Source organism: Eretmochelys imbricata, chromosome 3, assembly GCF_965152235.1.
Source record: "Eretmochelys imbricata isolate rEreImb1 chromosome 3, rEreImb1.hap1, whole genome shotgun sequence".
In the NCBI taxonomy this organism is placed as follows: Eukaryota; Metazoa; Chordata; order Testudines; family Cheloniidae; genus Eretmochelys; species Eretmochelys imbricata.
The window spans coordinates 55,805,546-55,824,622 of record NC_135574.1 but is presented as its reverse complement, the minus strand read 5'-3'; the positions used below and the strand labels follow the sequence as shown (position 1 = coordinate 55,824,622).

At 42.4% G+C, this 19,077-nt stretch overlaps 1 protein-coding gene across 1 annotated transcript in view; it reads right to left on the bottom strand.

Moving 5' to 3' along the window:
- Positions 1-19,077, bottom strand: part of COL19A1 (collagen type XIX alpha 1 chain) — a 315,760-nt gene that overhangs the window by 76,398 nt on the left and 220,285 nt on the right. Inside the window, exons 19-29 of the mRNA XM_077812674.1 lie at positions 18,656-18,691; positions 18,506-18,559; positions 14,949-15,002; positions 14,179-14,232; positions 12,609-12,698; positions 12,253-12,297; positions 12,085-12,162; positions 9,972-10,007; positions 9,825-9,878; positions 9,676-9,729; positions 7,616-7,657 (exon numbers count right to left, since the gene is read on the bottom strand). Of these exons, the coding sequence (XP_077668800.1) occupies positions 7,616-7,657; positions 9,676-9,729; positions 9,825-9,878; positions 9,972-10,007; positions 12,085-12,162; positions 12,253-12,297; positions 12,609-12,698; positions 14,179-14,232; positions 14,949-15,002; positions 18,506-18,559; positions 18,656-18,691 (597 nt within the window). The remainder of the gene's footprint in view (positions 1-7,615; positions 7,658-9,675; positions 9,730-9,824; positions 9,879-9,971; positions 10,008-12,084; positions 12,163-12,252; positions 12,298-12,608; positions 12,699-14,178; positions 14,233-14,948; positions 15,003-18,505; positions 18,560-18,655; positions 18,692-19,077) is intronic.

Here is a 19,077-nt window from a genome sequence, read left to right as displayed (position 1 = left end):
GGATTGTTCATTGTTCTTAAGATCCAAGGGTCTGGGTCTGTAGTCACCTAGGAAAATTGGTGAGGCTTTTTACCAAACCTTGTCCAGGAAGTGGGGTGCAGGGTTTTGGGAAGTATTTTGGGGGGAAAGACGCGTCCAAACAGCTCTTCCCCAGTAACCAGTATTAGTTTGGTGGTGGTAGCGGCCATTCCAAGGACCACGGGTGGAATACTTTGTACCTTGGGGAAGTTTTGACCTAAGCTGGTAAAGATAAGCTTAGGAGGTTTTTCATGCAGGTCCCCACATCTGTACCCTAGAGTTCAGAGTGGGGGAGGAACCTTGACATGGTGGCATAGTGGTGGGATTAACCTGAAATCATTTTGAGATCCAGTTGAGATTTTTTGAACTAGAAATACAGATTTTAAAAAGGAATTTTTTTTTCCTGTGGCTTTGAAGCAGCTTTGAAACTGAAAGCATCTTGGGTTTTCCCTGCTTTGTGGCCAAGCAGAGACAAAAGGGGATTATCTTGTGAATTGCAGGTTTTCTTTGCCTGGAGGCAGGGTACTTAACTCCTGCAGGGAAATTCACAGTCTTCCAACCCAGAGGTTTTTTTTTTCTTTTCTTCCTAAAAGTAAATAGGGGGTGTGTGTTCTACCCATTTGCTTTTTCTTTGGGCTGGGTAAGCAGGTTTCCAAGTAGTTTGGAGGTTTTTTGCTTTAAGTTGGGCCCAGAACAGAGACAAGGGAATTGTCTTTTTCTGTAGGCTGACAATCACTATCAGAGAATAGGTATTCTATTCCAGCACAGCAAAATTTTACAGCCAAGTTTTGTTTGTTTATTTCTAAACCTCGGGTGTAAAGTTAGTTAAAAACAGAGAGGTTAGAATGACCAAATCCTCAGCTCGACTACAGCTGGAATTAGCCAAATTTCAGGCTGAGGAAAGACAAAGGGAACATGAAAGACAGATAGAACTCATGTGGCTGAAGAAGGAACAAGAAAGGGAGGCAGAACAACACCAAGCGGCTGCTCACAGGAGAGCTATGGAAGCGAGGGACAAAGAACTGGAGGAGAAGGAAAAAGAGAGGAAGTATGTGGAGGAGATGGAAAAGATAAAGGCTCAGCAGAATATCCCAACAAACCCTAGTAATCCTTCTCCAAGTACCACTTCCCATCCCAGAAAGTTCCCCACCTACAAGGCAGGCGATGATACTGAGGCCTTCCTAGAAAACTTCGAAAGGGCCTGCCTTGGATACAACCTCTCTACTGACCAGTACATGGTAGAGCTGAGGCCGCAGCTCAGTGGACCCTTAGCTGAGGTGGCAGCTGAAATGCCTAAAGAACACATGAACAAGTATGAACTGTTTAAATCCAAGGCGAGAGTCAGAATGGGGATAACACCCGAGCAGTCTCGTCGGAGGTTCAGAGCCCTAAGGTGGAAACCAGACATGTCATTTACCCGACATGCCTACCACATTGTGAAACATTGGGATGCCTGGATATCAGGAGCAAGTGTTGAATCTCCAGTAAATTTGCCCTTCCTAATGCAAATGGAACAATTCTTAGAGGGTGTTCCTGAGGAAATAGAAAGATACATCCTAGATGGGAAACCCAAAACTGTAATCGAGGCAGGAGAGATTGGAGCCAGATGGGTGGAGGTGGCAGAGAAGAAGAAAACTGGTCGCAGTTGGAGCGGAGACCAGAAGGGACCACCCCAGACCACACCCTATTACCGGGGGCCGCCCAAAGCCCCACCTACCTCCCAAAGAACCCTCCAGACCCCTTATCGTCCTGCCACCCCGTTCTCCAGCAACCCTCCTCGCCCCAGTGACCCGTCAGCTGGACGATGTTTTAAATGTAACGAGCTGGGGCATGTAAAGGCCAACTGCCCCAAGAACCCCAACAGATTACAGTTCATTGCACCGGAATCACACCAGAGGTCCACAGGCCCAGATACTTCCCAGATACCCTTAGAGCGGAGGGAAACTGTGAGTGTGGGCGGGAAGAAGGTCACCGCGTGGAGGGACACCGGAGCACAAGTGTCAGCTATCCATGCTTCCTTAGTGGACCCCAATTTAATCAACCCAGAGATCCAAGTGACGATTCAACCCTTCAAGTCCAACTCTTTCAATTTGCCTACAGCCAAGTTGCCTGTCCAGTACAAGGGCTGGTCAGGAATGTGGACTTTTGCAGTCTATGATGATTATCCCATCCCCATGCTGTTGGGGGAAGACTTGGCCAATCATGTGAAGCAGGCCAAGAGGGTGGGAATGGTCACCCGCAGCCAGGCTAAACAAGCCGTGAGGCCTAGCTCTGTTCCGGAAACTTCTATCAGGACCCAGTCAGAGGTGATGGAGCCGGACCCCAGGCCAATGTCTGCAACAGCAGTAGTGGATCCAGTCCCAGAGACCCAGACGGAACCAGTCCCAGAACCGGAACCAGCCGAACAACCAACACCAGACCCCGTGCCAGCACTGAATCCATTACTTGCAACCTCAACACCAGAGGGCCCCACCGAACCTGAACTGGCAGCAGCCGATAACCCTACACAAGAGGCTCAGCCGGAGCCTGAATCCCAACCTAGTGCACCAGCGGAGAGCGGTTCACAGTCAACAGAAACAGCTCCATCCCCTATATCGCTTCCAGAGGGACCAAGCCTAGGTCCACAATCCAATGAGGGACTGATATCTCCAGCATCAAGGGAACAGTTCCAGACCGAACAGGAAGCAGATGAAAGCCTCCAGAGAGCTTGGACGGCGGCACGGAGCAACCCACCGCCTCTCAGCTCTTCTAATCGATCCAGGTTTGTTGTAGAAAGAGGACTTTTATACAAGGAAACTCTTTCTGGTGGACACCAGGAAGACTGGCATCCTCAGAGACAGTTGGTAGTTCCAACTAAATACCGGGCCAAGCTCTTGAGCTTAGCCCACGATCACCCTAGTGGCCATGCTGGGGTGAACAGGACCAAAGACCGTTTGGGGGGGTCATTCCACTGGGAGGGAATGGGCAAGGATGTTTCTACCTATGTCCAGTCTTGTGAGGTGTGCCAGAGAGTGGGAAAATCCCAAGACCAGGTCAAAGCCCCTCTACAACCACTCCCCATCATTGAAGTTCCATTTCAGCGAGTAGCTGTGGATATTCTGGGTCCTTTTCCGAAAAAGACACCCAGAGGAAAGCAGTACATACTGACTTTCATGGATTTTGCCACCCGATGGCCGGAAGCAGTAGCTCTAAGCAACACCAGGGCTAAAAGTGTGTGCCAGGCACTAGCAGACATTTTTGCCCGGGTAGGTTGGCCCTCCGACATCCTCACAGATGCAGGGACTAATTTCCTGGCAGGAACTATGAAAAACCTTTGGGAAGCTCATGGGGTAAATCACTTGGTTGCCACTCCTTACCACCATCAAACAAATGGCATGGTGGAGAAGTTTAATGGAACTTTGGGGGCCATGATACGTAAATTCGTAAATGAGCACTCCAATGATTGGGACCTAGTGTTGCAGCAGTTGCTCTTTGCCTACAGAGCTGTACCACATCCCAGTTTAGGGTTTTCCCCATTTGAACTTGTATATGGCCGTGAGGTTAAGGGGCCATTGCAGTTGGTGAAGCAGCAATGGGAGGGATTTACACCTTCTCCAGGAACTAACATTCTGGACTTTGTAACCAACCTACAAAACACCCTCCGAACCTCTTTAGCCCTTGCTAAAGAAAACTTACAGGATGCTCAAAAAGAGCAAAAAGCCTGGTATGATAAACATGCCAGAGAGCGTTCCTTCAAAGTAGGAGACCAGGTCATGGTCTTAAGGGCGCTCCAGGCCCATAAAATGGAAGCATCGTGGGAAGGGCCATTCACGGTCCAGGAGCGCCTGGGAGCTGTTAATTATCTCATAGCATTCCCCACCTCCAACCGAAAGCCTAAGGTGTACCATATTAATTCTCTAAAGCCCTTTTATTCCAGAGAATTAAAGGTTTGTCAGTTTACAGCCCAGGGAGAAGATGATGCTGAGTGGCCTGAAGGTGTCTACTACGAAGGGAAATGTGCTGGTGGTGTGGAAGAGGTGAACCTCTCCATGACCCTTGGGCGTATGCAGCGACAGCAGATCCAGGAGCTGTGCACTAGCTACGCGCCAACGTTCTCAGCCACCCCAGGACTGACTGAACGGGCATACCACTCCATTGACACAGGTAATGCTCACCCAATTAGGGTCCAACCTTACCGGGTGTCTCCTCAAGCTAAAACTGCTATAGAACGGGAGATCCAGGATATGTTACAGATGGGTGTAATCCGCCCCTCTGAAAGTGCATGGGCATCTCCAGTGGTTCTAGTTCCCAAACCAGATGGGGAAATACGTTTTTGCGTGGACTACCGTAAGCTAAATGCTGTAACTCGCCCAGACAACTATCCAATGCCACGCACAGATGAACTGTTAGAGAAACTGGGACGGGCCCAGTTCATCTCTACCTTGGACTTAACAAAGGGGTACTGGCAGGTACCGCTAGATGAATCTGCCAAGGAAAGGTCAGCCTTCATCACACATCTCGGGCTGTATGAATTTAATGTACTCCCTTTCGGGCTGCGAAATGCACCCGCCACTTTCCAAAGACTTGTAGATGGTCTCCTAGCGGGATTAGGAGAATATGCAGTCGCCTACCTTGATGATGTGGCCATATTTTCGGATTCCTGGGCAGACCACCTGGAACATCTACAAAAAGTCCTTGAGCGCATAAGGGAGGCAGGACTAACTGTTAAGGCTAAGAAGTGTCAAATAGGCCTAAACAGAGTGACTTACCTTGGACACCAGGTGGGTCAAGGAACTATCAGCCCCCTACAGGCCAAAGTGGATGCTATCCAAAAGTGGCCTGTCCCAAAGTCAAAGAAACAGGTTCAATCCTTCTTAGGCTTGGCTGGTTATTACAGACGATTTGTACCGCACTACAGCCAAATCGCTGCCCCACTGACAGACCTAACCAAAAAGAAACAGCCAAATGCTGTTCAGTGGACCGGAAAGTGTCAGAAGGCCTTTAACAAGCTTAAAGCGACACTCATGTCTGACCCTGTACTAAGGGCCCCAGACTTTGACAAACCGTTCCTAGTAACCACAGATGCATCCGAGCGTGGTGTGGGAGCAGTTTTAATGCAGAAAGGACCTGATCAAGAATTCCACCCTGTAGTGTTTCTCAGCAAAAAACTGTCTGAGAGGGAAAGCAACTGGTCAGTCACTGAAAAAGAATGTTATGCCATTGTCTACGCTCTGGAAAAGCTACGCCCATATGTTTGGGGACGGCGTTTCCACCTGCAAACCGACCATGCTGCACTGAAGTGGCTTCACACCGTCAAAGAAACTAACAAAAAACTTCTTCGGTGGAGTTTAGCTCTCCAAGATTTTGATTTCGACATCCAACACATCTCAGGAGCTTCTAACAAAGTGGCTGATGCACTCTCCCGTGAAAGTTTCCCAGAATCAACTGGTTAAAATCGTCCTTAAGATGTGGAAAATATTGTTAGTCTTTATGTACTTGGTAGTATATTTAGAGATGCATGTGTCTTATTAACTCTGTTTTTCCTAGAGCTCCAGGAAGAAATCCCAGCCAGTGTTTCACCCTAGCTGAGATTTGGGGGGCGTGTCATAAATATAAGGGGAAGGGTAAACCCCTTTGAAATTCCTCCTGGCCAGGGGAAAGCTCCTCTCACCTGTAAAGGGTTAAGAAGCTAAAGGTAACCTCGCTGGCACCTGACCAAAATGACCAATGAGGAGACAAGATACTTTCAAAAGCTGGGAGGAGGGAGAGAAACAAAGGGTCTGTGTCTGTCTGTATGCTGCTTTTGCCAGGGACAGAACAGGAATGGAGTCTTAGAACTTTTAGTAAGTAATCTAGCTAGGTATGTGTTAGATTATGATTTCTTTAAATGGCTGAGAAAAGAATTGTGCTGAATAGAATAACTATTTCTGTCTGTGTATCTTTTTTGTAACTTAAGGTTTTGCCTAGAGGGGTTCTCTATGTTTTCTAATCTAATTACCCTGTAAGATATCTACCATCCTGATTTTACAGGGGGGATTTCTTCATTTCTATTTACTTCTATTTTCTATTAAAAGTCTTCTTGTAAAAGACTGAATGCTTTTTCATTGTTCTCAGATCCAAGGGTTTGGGTCTGTGGTCACCTATGCAAATTGGTGAGGCTTTTTATCCAACATTTCCCAGGAAAGGGGGGGGTGCAAGTGTTGGGAGGATTGTTCATTGTTCTTAAGATCCAAGGGTCTGGGTCTGTAGTCACCTAGGCAAATTGGTGAGGCTTTTTACCAAACCTTGTCCAGGAAGTGGGGTGCAGGGTTTTGGGAAGTATTTTGGGGGGAAAGACGCGTCCAAACAGCTCTTCCCCAGTAACCAGTATTAGTTTGGTGGTGGTAGCGGCCATTCCAAGGACCACGGGTGGAATACTTTGTACCTTGGGGAAGTTTTGACCTAAGCTGGTAAAGATAAGCTTAGGAGGTTTTTCATGCAGGTCCCCACATCTGTACCCTAGAGTTCAGAGTGGGGGAGGAACCTTGACAATAGTCACACCCATAACCTTGCCTTCCTGCCATTGTGACCATCCCTGTTAGGAAAGCCTGCTACTCCCTTTTCTCCTTTATGACTGTTAATCCAGGAACTCCAGCCTGGAAGTGGCTACAAACATTTTACTGGAAATATATAAAATTGTGATGATTAACCTTTCTACAGAGGCATTAAGTAAATCAAGAACACACAAGATGCTGGGGGTTTTATTATTTTAAATCTTCCTGTGGGGTAATTTTAGTGATAATATATTAAATGTGACTGAAACAGAAAATGATGCAGGATCTCCCTGATTTCTTGGCTCTAGATTTTGAGGCCAGACAGAAGTTGCCCTTTTGGAAAATATGGGATTCCGCGAAGCAATGCAATGGGAGTGTCTGTCACTCACCAGGATTGCCTCCTGGCACAACAGGCAGTGTACACATAGACACACTTTTTTTGGGGAAACTTTTTTTTTTTTAAACTACAACACCTAAACTACCAAAACTACTAACTACTACTAAGAACAATTATAATAAACTAATTACTAAAAGAGCTAAGGGGACACAGTTGAGGTAAAACGACGTGGACAACTGTTAAGGCCCCTTCAGCCCGAGGCGGTCGAGAAGGAACAGAGAGCAGTTAGCCCATACACTGCTATATAACACCAGCACGTGATTGAGTAACATGCATGTGCGGGCTGAACAGACACTTCTACGAGAAATCTCCAATCAAAGGCACAGGGGATGCAAGAACACCTAGAGTGAAGGAACTAGAGTATCCACAGGGACCTTACTCGAAGAACAACAACTAGATTTGTTTTTAGACAAAAGAGAGGACTGAGCAGTTTAATGAAAAGCAAGAGGTGGACCCAGGTCTCAAAGAAAGGATCTGGATCAGGATTCAGTTTTTCCATGGCAGACATGACAGGTCTTTTAAGGTCTCTGAAATGTCTTACACCCTTAACTTTGGTGATTTACAGTATATAGTAAAACATAACCTTGGTTTTAGGAAAAGCAGACATATGAAACATGCCAATGTCTATTTTGCTTTGAACAACCCATTCATATTAGTGGAAAGACTTCCTCCTGAACTGATATACTACCTTCAATGAAGCACCCACATCTCCCAAAAGTGGCAGTGCAATCTGAAATACAACACATGCATACACTTAAGAAATATTTAATATACTGTAAATATCAAACATCTTTAAATATTTGGTTCATGGTTTCCATACGTCTTAATGGTATCAAAATGTTTACATAACTATGCAAATTAGTCATGATTAAGGCTGTTTTATCATGATATTTTTAAGGAAAAATAAAGCATATTCATGACGAAAAGTGCAAGAGTCAAATATTCAAATATATTTTTAAATGTTGTCAGTGCTTTCTACCCAAGGTATTTCTTTGTTCCATATTATAGTGAACTAGCTAGAACGGTGTTTGTGCTACGAAAACAGTCAACACACTGAAACACAGTTGCTCCCCTATCAGAGTGCACTTTTCTGAAACCCAGCTTAGCCCTCCAAAATATTTAAGTCTTTTTTTTATTTCTGCAGGAAGAGACAGAAATCTCATCACCCCTGGAAATTAAAGCTCTGGCAGATAGTTCTTTGATCTGGTCTGGTGTGTAGCTGTACTCTTTTCCCTCTGTCTTCCCTTAGTTTTCCAAGTGCAAGGTTTAATTTTGTACCTCTCAAGGTTGTCCGTGAAACTGATTGAGCTGTTGCTGTCACCTCCACCCACCCACCTCCAAAAAATGAATCCTCACAATGTCAAAATGTAGGGATTTTTTTTTGTAAATCATGAAAATCACAAGCTAAATTACTCCTGTGATTATTGGGAAAAAACCCAGCCTTGGTCATGATATATAGTTAGATACACTGACAAATCTGGTGTGTACTTGTCTTCAATTTAACCAGTTTCAAATGTTCACATTTTTAAAGCTTTAAGGGTCCTGTCTACACCAGGAAAACAGAAGTGTCAAACCTTAGCCTTCAGTACATTAGGAAAACCGTTCTTTGCTGACAACGGATGTCACCAACCTGTGCAGTGGAACCACTGCTGAACACGATTTAACAGCTAATGTATAAAAGGACATACCACATTCAGCATGGTTTCACAAACTTTGAAAAATCTGCCAGGAAAGTTCTTAGAGAAGGACTAGTCTACATGGCAGGGTTTGAACACTCATTGAGAGGGATGTTCATTAGAGAAGAGGCTGAATTCACACTTTTGTAAGCAGCACTGATTTGCTGAAAGACACCATAAGGTTTCCCAGCACTGGTGCTTGGTGTTTGGGATATGTCTTTTTAATTTTCTTTTTATATATGTCATGTCTCAAATAAAAACTAAGAAGGTATTTAGGATTTAAACAGTTTCCTGCACTTAGGGAATCACCACTACATCTCACCTACTATCTGAAACTAAGCCTTTTTAAAAATCTGGTTATATGATAGCAGGCTTTTGCCCAAACCATTTAGGAAAGCCAAATCACATTATAATTCTAGGACCACAAGTGAGGTTAACAAGTGACTAAAGGGTTTCACTTTGCTGAGGAACAGGTCCCAAGAACTGCTCTAGGAATTCTGAGTGTTTTATTTACCTTTTTTAATGCCTCTGTCAGCATTCGTTTTAAAATCAAAATTAAGCTTGTAAAGTTTCAGCTTTGGGGAACATGTTAAAGGATCTAAACTCATTTCAGGTGTCTGTTCATCTTAGCCATTTAATTCTTTTGTTAGTACTCAAGAAAATTAGTTCACATTATGGACTAGTTATTTTAAAAATTTCATTTATAATATAATAGCTTTTTAAATGCATCAGAGCAATACAATTTTTCCCACAGTCTTCTAATAAAAGAAGAACCAAACTATAGTCTTTGAAAATTTACACAGAACTGCTCCTGGGACTGAGACATGGTAAGCAAAGTTGCAGCCTGGAACAAACTATTAAAGCTAAATCATAACCTCCTGTGAACAGACATTTATCATGAAAGTGCTGACATAACCATAACTTTAATGATATTGTAATGAGCTAAATAAAAAAAAAATCACTAGGTAATCAACTGAATAAAATTTGCTAGGCCTACTAGGCATCTGGTGTCTTTCTGTTTTAAAATACTAGTATCCACACAATGTAAGTCAAGCATAGTTTGTATACATACTGGGTCACCTGGAGGACCTGGAAGTCCTGGCTTCCCATCTGGCCCAGGAGCACCCTAGAAACAGAAACAAGGCCATTGCATTTCAAATTTCAGTCATTGATAAGGGGCACATACATCAATATAGTGTTATATATAGAATTGTTACTTACATCAACACCTGGGGTACCTGGAGTTCCAGGTAATCCAGGGGGTCCTCTAGGGCCCTAATATACAGAACAGTTACTTAAGATATGATTCAAGAAACTGGAAAACATGTAAAGTTAAATTTATTTTTCCAAATTATACAATAATTTTACCTGGGCACCTGGTTTCCCAAATGGACCTTTAGGACCCTGTAAAAATAGCCAAATGTATACTCAGATAACAGCAGCAATGCTTTTAAAACAGGGATGAGCTTGAACCAAAAATACTGAATGTAGGCTTTTGGTTCAGCACATCTTAGAGAATGGAACCTGCTGAAATGTCAGGTTACAAATCTGGACCCAATTTTGCTAAAGTTCAAGGGTGATCAGATCCAGTATTTTGGTTAAGAACCATTTCAAATAGAAAGTAAGGTCACGTACTAAGTACACAGTTATGTTATTATGAAATGGACTGTTCAGTTAGCTTGAGATTTACAGGGAAAACTGAAATTTATGCAATGCAATAGGAAAAATCGTCACAAATTGTAGGATGCCTAAGAATCAATTTAAACATTTTAAAATTTAAACACTAATTTGTATTTTAAATTATTAGACTTGCTTAAAACTTATATTTGAAACCACAGCCATCTGTCTCAAGCATTATGATTTCTATAATTTACTCATTTCAATAAAAAAAGTGAAAAGTTTAGTTTAATATGTTGACTTGGACTGACAGGATATTGTCATTTTCATCAGTAGAATTCATGAGCATGACCTGTGTCATCTACCACCTTTATTACTGAACACTATCAAGACAACTAGACGAAGAAAGATTATTACTTGGATTATGGAACAACTACTGGCATTCTCTAAAACTCAGTCCTTTTAAGGCCAAATCTTTTCCCAACTTCCCCGGTTGCAGAGGGTTCCATGGCTTATGGAGGGGCAGTATTCTGGGGGAGCACACTGGGGTCCTGATCACCATGGAGCTGTTGATGTTTGAGTAAGTCAAGAATGGTGGACATGTGACTATGTAAATGCACAAGGAGAAATCCTTCACCCAGTGAATATGGGCAGCAACCCCACGGAATCCACTGCAGCCCTGAGTTTCCCTTGAGGGAGAAATCTATCTTCCAGTCCACACTATTATTGATTGCCTCTGTACAACACCTCTTTACACAGGTGTGGCAAAGGATCTGCTACTTGGTATTGCAACCTTGGAAAACTCTAGGGCTGTTAACGTTTTAAGTTAGCAGTGAACGCTGGGAGAGAATAGTATAGGTTGCTGTAATTAAGTTTATAATTTGTGGAGCTAGCTACATTCTAAAGAAAAAGCACTGATATTTTTCAATGTCTTACTTTTCAAAAATATGTTCTACTTAATTTGGGGGAAAATCTGAAGAAGTTCCTGTAGCCATTGATACTTCCAGAAATGGACTGGATGCTGAAGTAATAAGTGCAACAAAGATGCAGCGTTAGGAAGCAAGAATGAAATAGCATTTTGAACAGTGTGCTGCTGATGGCAAGAATGATATAAAAGACCATACTACTGCAGCTATTTATTCTGTTTACCCCAGCTAAAGTGTCCTTTGCTCATTTCATGTTTAAAATATACCGGTGGAAATTGGCCACATCTGGACTTTGTTGCTTCATAGGTGTGAAGCTTGTGCCGAGTTGTGCAGCTCTGGCTGGAGACTCTGCACCCACAAGCAGTACTCCAATTCTAGTAGTTCAGGCATCCCAACACTGAAACCCTGGAGCTGCTGCCCAGCCTCACCTTTTCCTTCCTGAGGCAGAGTACCTGCCTCTGCCTCTCCCAGTGTCCAGGGCATGGGGAATGACACAGAGAAGGGAACTGTGATTATTGACTGAGTGACAGCCAGGGATGCTTTACAGGGCGTAGTGCCTCGTCTCATGTGCCCGTGGTGGAACCAGAAGGGGCAGACAAATTCAAAACAGCTGTCAGCCAGAAAAAGAGCTATCAGCTTTAAGATGTCCCAGAACAATGTAAAATTAATGTGGAAGGGCATGGAACACAGGCTCTGGCAACTCTCCCATCCCCTACTTATAAGTGAAGTTCTAGGGGGAGTAACAGCAAGACATAGACAGGAATATTGTTTTCTGCTCTGTGAAAGGGGAAGAGGTGTTGGGTCAGGAATCACAGAGCAGCAGGGGGAACTCATATCAGGAAGATCTAATCTGAAACATGTTATATGAACCTGATCATTACATAGATTTCTCAGTAATAACTACAATGAAACTCTCACATACTATATGCTATACTTACAGGGGGTCCTTGAATTCCTGTTCCGAGTGGCCCCATCTCTCCAGGAGACCCTTGTACGCCAGGCAGTCCTCTTTCACCCTAATAAAGTTACAAAACTTTCCGTTTCATCTTTAAAAGCAGAAATTAGTGTATCTCTTAGAAATAGGAACGGTGAGAATTTTTGTATACCTTAGGCCCTCGTGGACCTGGGCTTCCAGGAGTGCCAGCCAGACCCTAAAAAACAATAATTCTACCTTAAAATTACCGAGTCTGATTAAATGTTATGTCAGAGGTAGTCAGCATTTGTAAATAAAAATGATCTGTCTACACCTTGATTATTAGTGCCACAGTCTGTAGGATCATTGAAAAGACACTTGCATTAACAACAAGAGTTTTTAGACTGTATTTTCGATGTACTTGCTTTACAGGTATAACATACACGTTTTTTTCAAAATTATACTCATATTGCTATACGAATCATTTTCAATAGTGCTACAAGTACTACACAGAAACAAGCCACGAAAGCCCTTATAGCAAGTACTTACTGGTTTCCCAGGCAGACTTGGTCCAGGGGGTCCTGTCTCACCTTTTGGACCTGGATGTCCAGGAGGCCCTATAAGGCCACCAGAATCACCCTGTGGAATAGATATAAACCACTATTTGAAATGTTAGTGTTTTCTTTCAGGAAAATTAACATTAAAGTAGGTCTTGATTATCAGGACTATTTTACATGGTAGATCTCTGTTACCTGTTATCTCTAGGTATTGGTAAATATTTTAAACAGCCCTATTTCAGAATGTACTACTGTACTTACATCATCTTATTTGGGAATCAAACACATGACTCCAGTTTTATAAAACAAAACCAACTTTTTGAACATTATTTGTAATGCCAGCTAGGCTCTACACACTAAAGCAGGTGTTTGCTATACTGATAGCAGAGATTTTCCACTGTAAATCAGATAGGCCAACACCTATTCTACAGGGTAGTGAGTCTTATGACAGGGTGTTTGGAAGTAGTAACATGTCTTGAAATCTGTTACGTATGTTTAGATAACACATCAATAGCTTTTAATTTCTTAACAAAATATATATTTTCCCTAAAAAAATGTTATATAGGTAAGTATGCAAGGTAAAAAAACAAAACAAAACATAGGAACACGGGATTTGCTATACCAGAAAAGACCAAGAGTCCATCTAATCTAGTTAATAATCCTGCTATTTTCCCAGTTACTCAGGCTTGCAATGCTGGTATCGTATCTACACTTCTTTCTCCTTCATCCTCTGATACCCAGACTGCCTCTAAATCCTGCCAGTTATTCCTCTGCAACATCTCCACAATCCATCCCCTCCTCTCTATCCCTATTGCAAAAATCTGGTTCCGTGCCTTAGTCATCCCTCATCTCAATTACTGAAATTTCCTCTGCTCACCTTAAAGGCTCTGCTCAGCTGTACTCCTACCTACATCTCCCTTATCTTTCTCACTTTAACACTCTATGAACTCAGCACATCTCTGGCTAGCCCAACTCCTTCTTCCACAAGTGACTTTGTGCCTTTTCTCATGCTGCTCTCTTCCCCTTGAATATCCTCCCAGATCATGTTAGTTGTGCAACCTTATGTTTCTTCCTGTTCCATAAGACTAGCTTCTTTAGGTCTGTGCCACAGTGTTGACCTCTATTCCTGCCTACTCAACAGCTTGCACCCTCAAAATATTAATGTACTTCATTGGCTTTCTTTAAAACACAAACCCCAAGATGTATAAATGCAATAACTTATCTCAGAATTCACATCCTCCCCATATAATTCTCCCCCTCTTCCCGTACATGCAGGTCCACACACATGCACACAGTTAACTCTTGCTGTTCTGTAGTACTGGTATGTCCAACTACAGGCCTAATCCAACCCCCTTTAAATCAATGGGATTCTTTCAATTATTAAATTGAAATTAGATTGACACATTAGAAGGTAAACTCTTCAGGCAAGAGGCATGTTTTTTTATTTATTCTTAAAGTACTAGATAGATGAATGTGGAAAGATGGAAGACTCCTTTAAGGTTATAATATTTTACTAATATTTTCTAAATCATAAATTAAATTGATCAAATTTTAGTGCATACCTTTTCTCCTTTAATTCCTGGTTTTCCTGGTATCCCAGGCTCTCCCAGTAAACCCTAGTTAATTAAAAAAAACAACATTTTACATCGATTACAGCATCTTTCAGGTCAGTATGCTATCTGAGATTAAAGGTGAAAAAGATACTTATTTGGAGTAGTTACCGTACACTACAGGCCCCACACTACAAGAAGGATGTGGAGAAATTGGAGAGTCCAGCGAAGGGCAACAAAAATGATTAGGGGTCTGGAACACATGACTTATGAGGAGAGGCTGAGGGAACTGGGATTGTTTAGTCTATGGAAGAGAAGAATGAGGGGGGATTTGATAGCTGCTTTTAACTACCTGAAAGGTGGATCCAAAGAGGATGGATCTAGATTATTCTCAGTGATAGCAGATGACAGGACAAGGAGTAATGGTCTCAAGTTGCAGGGGGGGAGGTTTAGGTTGGATATTAGGAAAAACTTTTTCACTAGGAGGGTGGTGAAACACTGGAATGCGTTACCTAGGGAGGTGGAGGAATCCTCTTCCTTAGAATTTTTTAAGGTCAGGCTTGACAAAGCCCTGGCTGGGATGATTTAGTTGGGATTGGTCCTGCTCTGGGCAGGGGGTTGGACTAGATGGCCTCCAGAGGTCCCTTCCAACTCTGTTATTCTATGATTCTATGATCCCCCATAAAAAGACCACAGAATGATAGTTCCTATGGCACTGTTTCATTGTCTAATATTTCACCTCAACACATTTTACTGACTGCAAAAAATTACACAATACTTACGACTTCTCCTGGATGTCCTCTGGGTCCAATGGGTCCTGGGGGACCTTGCAGTCCCTACAGTGTGTGTATATATATATATATATATATATGTATTAATTTGAGTTAAAAATCAATATATTTTCAGTTATATTATACTAGAGAATAAAGCACTCTATCCTCCATAGGGACATTAACAAAAGAGCTGCTAAGAATTATTTTCTACCTGGATTAGGGAGCAACTGTAACCCACACACCTTCTGGTGTGGTGCTCTGTCCCCTCTAGTGGCACCAAGACCACTTAGAGATTAATGAGTCTGCTCCAGTTTTAGCTAATAGCAATATGGCTTTTAGCTCATGCAGTAGAGGCTCATGCACAAAGATCCCAGGTTTGATCCTGCCCGTTGACAAACAGGATCTGTCGGTGTTACACAACAGTTACTGTAGTTCATTCTCCAATGCCCCAATAGGATTTGCATTGTTATGCTACCCAATGAAATATATTAGAAGTTTCCATATTAATGAGCTAATTTCTCAAAATATGCCCACATAGGGGGTCTGCTTTATGGGCCAGACCATCAATTGTGTAAATCATTGTAGCACTGTTGAAGTCAATGGAGCTATGACATTTTACACCAGCTAAGGATCTGGCCCAGCGTGTCCATAGGAAGAGGATAACAGCTGCTGCTGAAAAAGTTGAAAAAAGAATCCTGCCCATGGGACTATAGGACTCCAAAAAGGCCACATGTGACTGGATGGACTCTAAGGCATTGAACTGGAAAACAATGAATCAAGGCTTCTTGCTTGAGGATTCTGTTGAAGGAAGTAATGCACTGTTTGTTTGTCATGGTTATAATTTCTACAAGATGTATATGCATCTGGGAAGGAACTGGAGAGTTTCTTTTTTAATTATATCACCTGTCCAAGGTCACTGAAGAAGGGTGAGAGGAAGGGGGCCCTAGCTATTACAGCAGTAGCTACTACTCAGGAGACCCAGGTTCAAGTCCCTGTTCTGCAATAGACTTCCTGTGTGATCTTGGGTAAATCAGCTTGTCTCTCTGTGCTTCAGTTTCCCATCTGTAAAATGGAGTTAATAGTATTTCCCTATCTCATAGAAGTTGTGTGGATAAATACATTAAAAATTTGGGGCACTCCTATACCACGATAATAAGAGCCATATGGTAACACTCATTGATTCATTCATGTTCTCTGTGTACATAAAATTTTCCTACTGTATTTTCCACTGCATGCATCCGATGTGGTGGGTTTTAGCCCATGAAAGCTTATGCTCAAATAAATTTGTTAGTCTCTAAGGTGTCACAAGTACTCCTGTTCTTTTTGTGGATACAGACTAACAAAGCTGCTATTCTGAAAATAGACCGAACAGTGTCCTTGGGTTGCTGCAGGGGTTTCCTACATCAGTGAAATCCAAATCAGCCAGCCAGGTGATGAATCATGCAGATCTTTCTAAAGGCAGCTGAGATGGTGACCATTGTTTTGGTAAGGTCCTGGGGGCTGATCCCAGACCAAAGGAAGCCAGGTATATGGCCTCTACCAAGTGGAGTTAACCAACAGTTTACAGAACATTTCCCTTTTCTGAGGATTGTGGGGCAAAAGAGAGAAGGAGAAATGTGATTGAAGATCGGGGGGAGGAGGGGATTTAAGGACTTATTACCCAAGAGTCTGAGGCAATCCTGTTTCAGTAGTGAAGGAACACATATTCTTCTGTCTGATTTGAGGGATAGGAATAGTCAGAAATGGCTCCAGTGGTTTTTCTCTGGACAAAGCTTTGGATCTAGATTCCTGCTTGTGAAAGGAATGCTGAGGTTTGTTCTTAGGTTTCTATTTCACTGAAGATTTCCCCACAAGAAGCTGGGCCTAACTGGGCCTTTCCCTGAGGAAAAGGAGGAAGATGGGGGTTTGTGTTTCCCTAGCTGAGAAGCAGGAGTGGAGAAGGAGGTTGTTTTCTCCAAAACCTCCTTCAATGCAGAGTCCACTAAATTCTCAATCAGATGGGGACCCTTAAAGATTAAGGGCAAGGAGACAAAACTTGAAGATATCATCACCCCATGACCAGATTCAGAAGTGCCAAAAAGATTGGCCTGCAAGTGGACAGAATCTTGAGCCACATTGAGAATATTTGATAGGGCAATGTGAGAGGTTCCTGTTTACCAGGAATGGCAGCTTAGAATCACCAGTATTGATCCCCTGGGTCTCCAAGAGCCACAGGGAGTGCAAGAGGCATAGAAAGTGGTAGTGATTTGGATGTTCCCAGTTTAAAAGATTATTTTCATAGCTTCTTTCCAGGGATTCATGAAGGAACACACTGGCCTCCTGAGGTCTAACGTCTTAGAGTGGGAAATTATGACTAAATTCATGTTTGAGTGGAGCAACCAGAGGCTGTGGAAATCAGAGTTCACATAATAGAGTCTGAAAAGACCTTTTGGGGAAGGATGGGCGTAGAATCAGAAGAGGCAGGAAACAGAAAAGACCCAAGTCATTCAGGCTATGAGTGTCTGAAGCTGAGGATGGCACCAGATTCAGAACCACTTCTGTACCTGATCGGGCTGGAGTGTGGTGCCTCTGCATGAGCAGTCCGCATGGTTCTTAAGTGAGGTGGGAAGGATGGACAGAATGGGCCCATTGCCAAAGGCTGCAGAGGAAAGGCACGGGAGAGGTATTTTTGGCTTTGAGAGGAAGACTCCATTGTACCTCCTATTCTACGTGATTACAGAGCTCAGCTGAGGCCTGGAGGAGAGATGGTTCCTCAGCTAAGAGGCAAAAGCTATTTCTAGCAAGGAAAGAGAACAACGAGAGAAGTCTGCCTGCACTCTGTGAGGAAGAGGAATTGAGACTGATAGTGTTGCATCCACTCTGGCTACCATCTGGCTGGCTGACAGATGAGGAGGATTCACTCATTAGTCTGTACTGGTGATATCCACAAAACAAAATGTGTAATTGCACACATAAATAGCCAGACAAGGGATAGAAATAGCAGTGGCCCTAAAGGTTCCTTGCATCATTCTTCCCCAGTGAGTGATGCTGAAATCATCTACTAACTAAACATTACTAACTAAACATTACTAACTAAAAGCAAAATAGCTACATTCTGCCTTCAATCTTGTGTAAGTCTCCGACTGACATCAACCCTGCTATATATTGTGGGTAGCATATATTGTACCATCTGCACCTAACTATAATTAATTTGTAATTTAGCTCCCTCCACAGAATAAAATTGACACAGCTGCATAAATACTAGCATCAGAATAGCCTCTTTTTGGTTATGGAGGCCATATTTCAAAAAATGTAATTCCCAAAAAGTGCATTCAGACTTTTGCATATACATGTTCTTTGAACACAAATTCCCCATGCTGGCCACAAAATTCAGGGATGTGTGTGTATATAACCCCAGTTTGTATGTACACAAGAACTTTGGGCATGCAACTCAAGTACACACACTAAAAAAATTGGGCCGTACTATATAAAATGAATGAAATAGCACCCAAAGTCCTTTTACACAATGTCATAATAAGAAGCCATTACATGCTACTTTCAATTTTATAATAAATACTTTAAAATACCTCTGATCCTGGATTTCCAGTGAGTCCAGGAGGACCACAATCTCCTATTTCACCCTAAAATGCATAATTTTTCTCAAATAATTTAAAGTTATATCCACAAGAGACAGCTGTGTACAAAACAGATATTGTGTATACCAATAAGAAAAATACCTTAATTCCTTGTGATCCTTTCATTCCAATTTCCCCCTGAAAATAACAGATATGATCACAATAAGTTGAAATTTAGAGTAAGATTGACTGTGTTGAAGTTACTACACACAGAAACGTTGTCTTATTAAGTTAGTTAACACAATTTATCAAACAATGAAAATCTGGTTATTCTTTAAAGAGTTGTAGATGGAAAACTTTGAAAAGGATTGCCTTTTGAAAAATTCTATTTGCTGTTTCGGGTATGGTGATTTCTATTCTTCTGTTTTATTCCTAAGGATATTTGCATGAAAACAAAATATTTGCTTAAGAACTCTGTTCCTGGGGCTTATTCCTCACTTAAAGTCATTACCCTGTTTGTAATATCATATGCCTTTCCAAAGCTACACATTTTTACAGTATATCCCATTCTACATAGGTTCTTA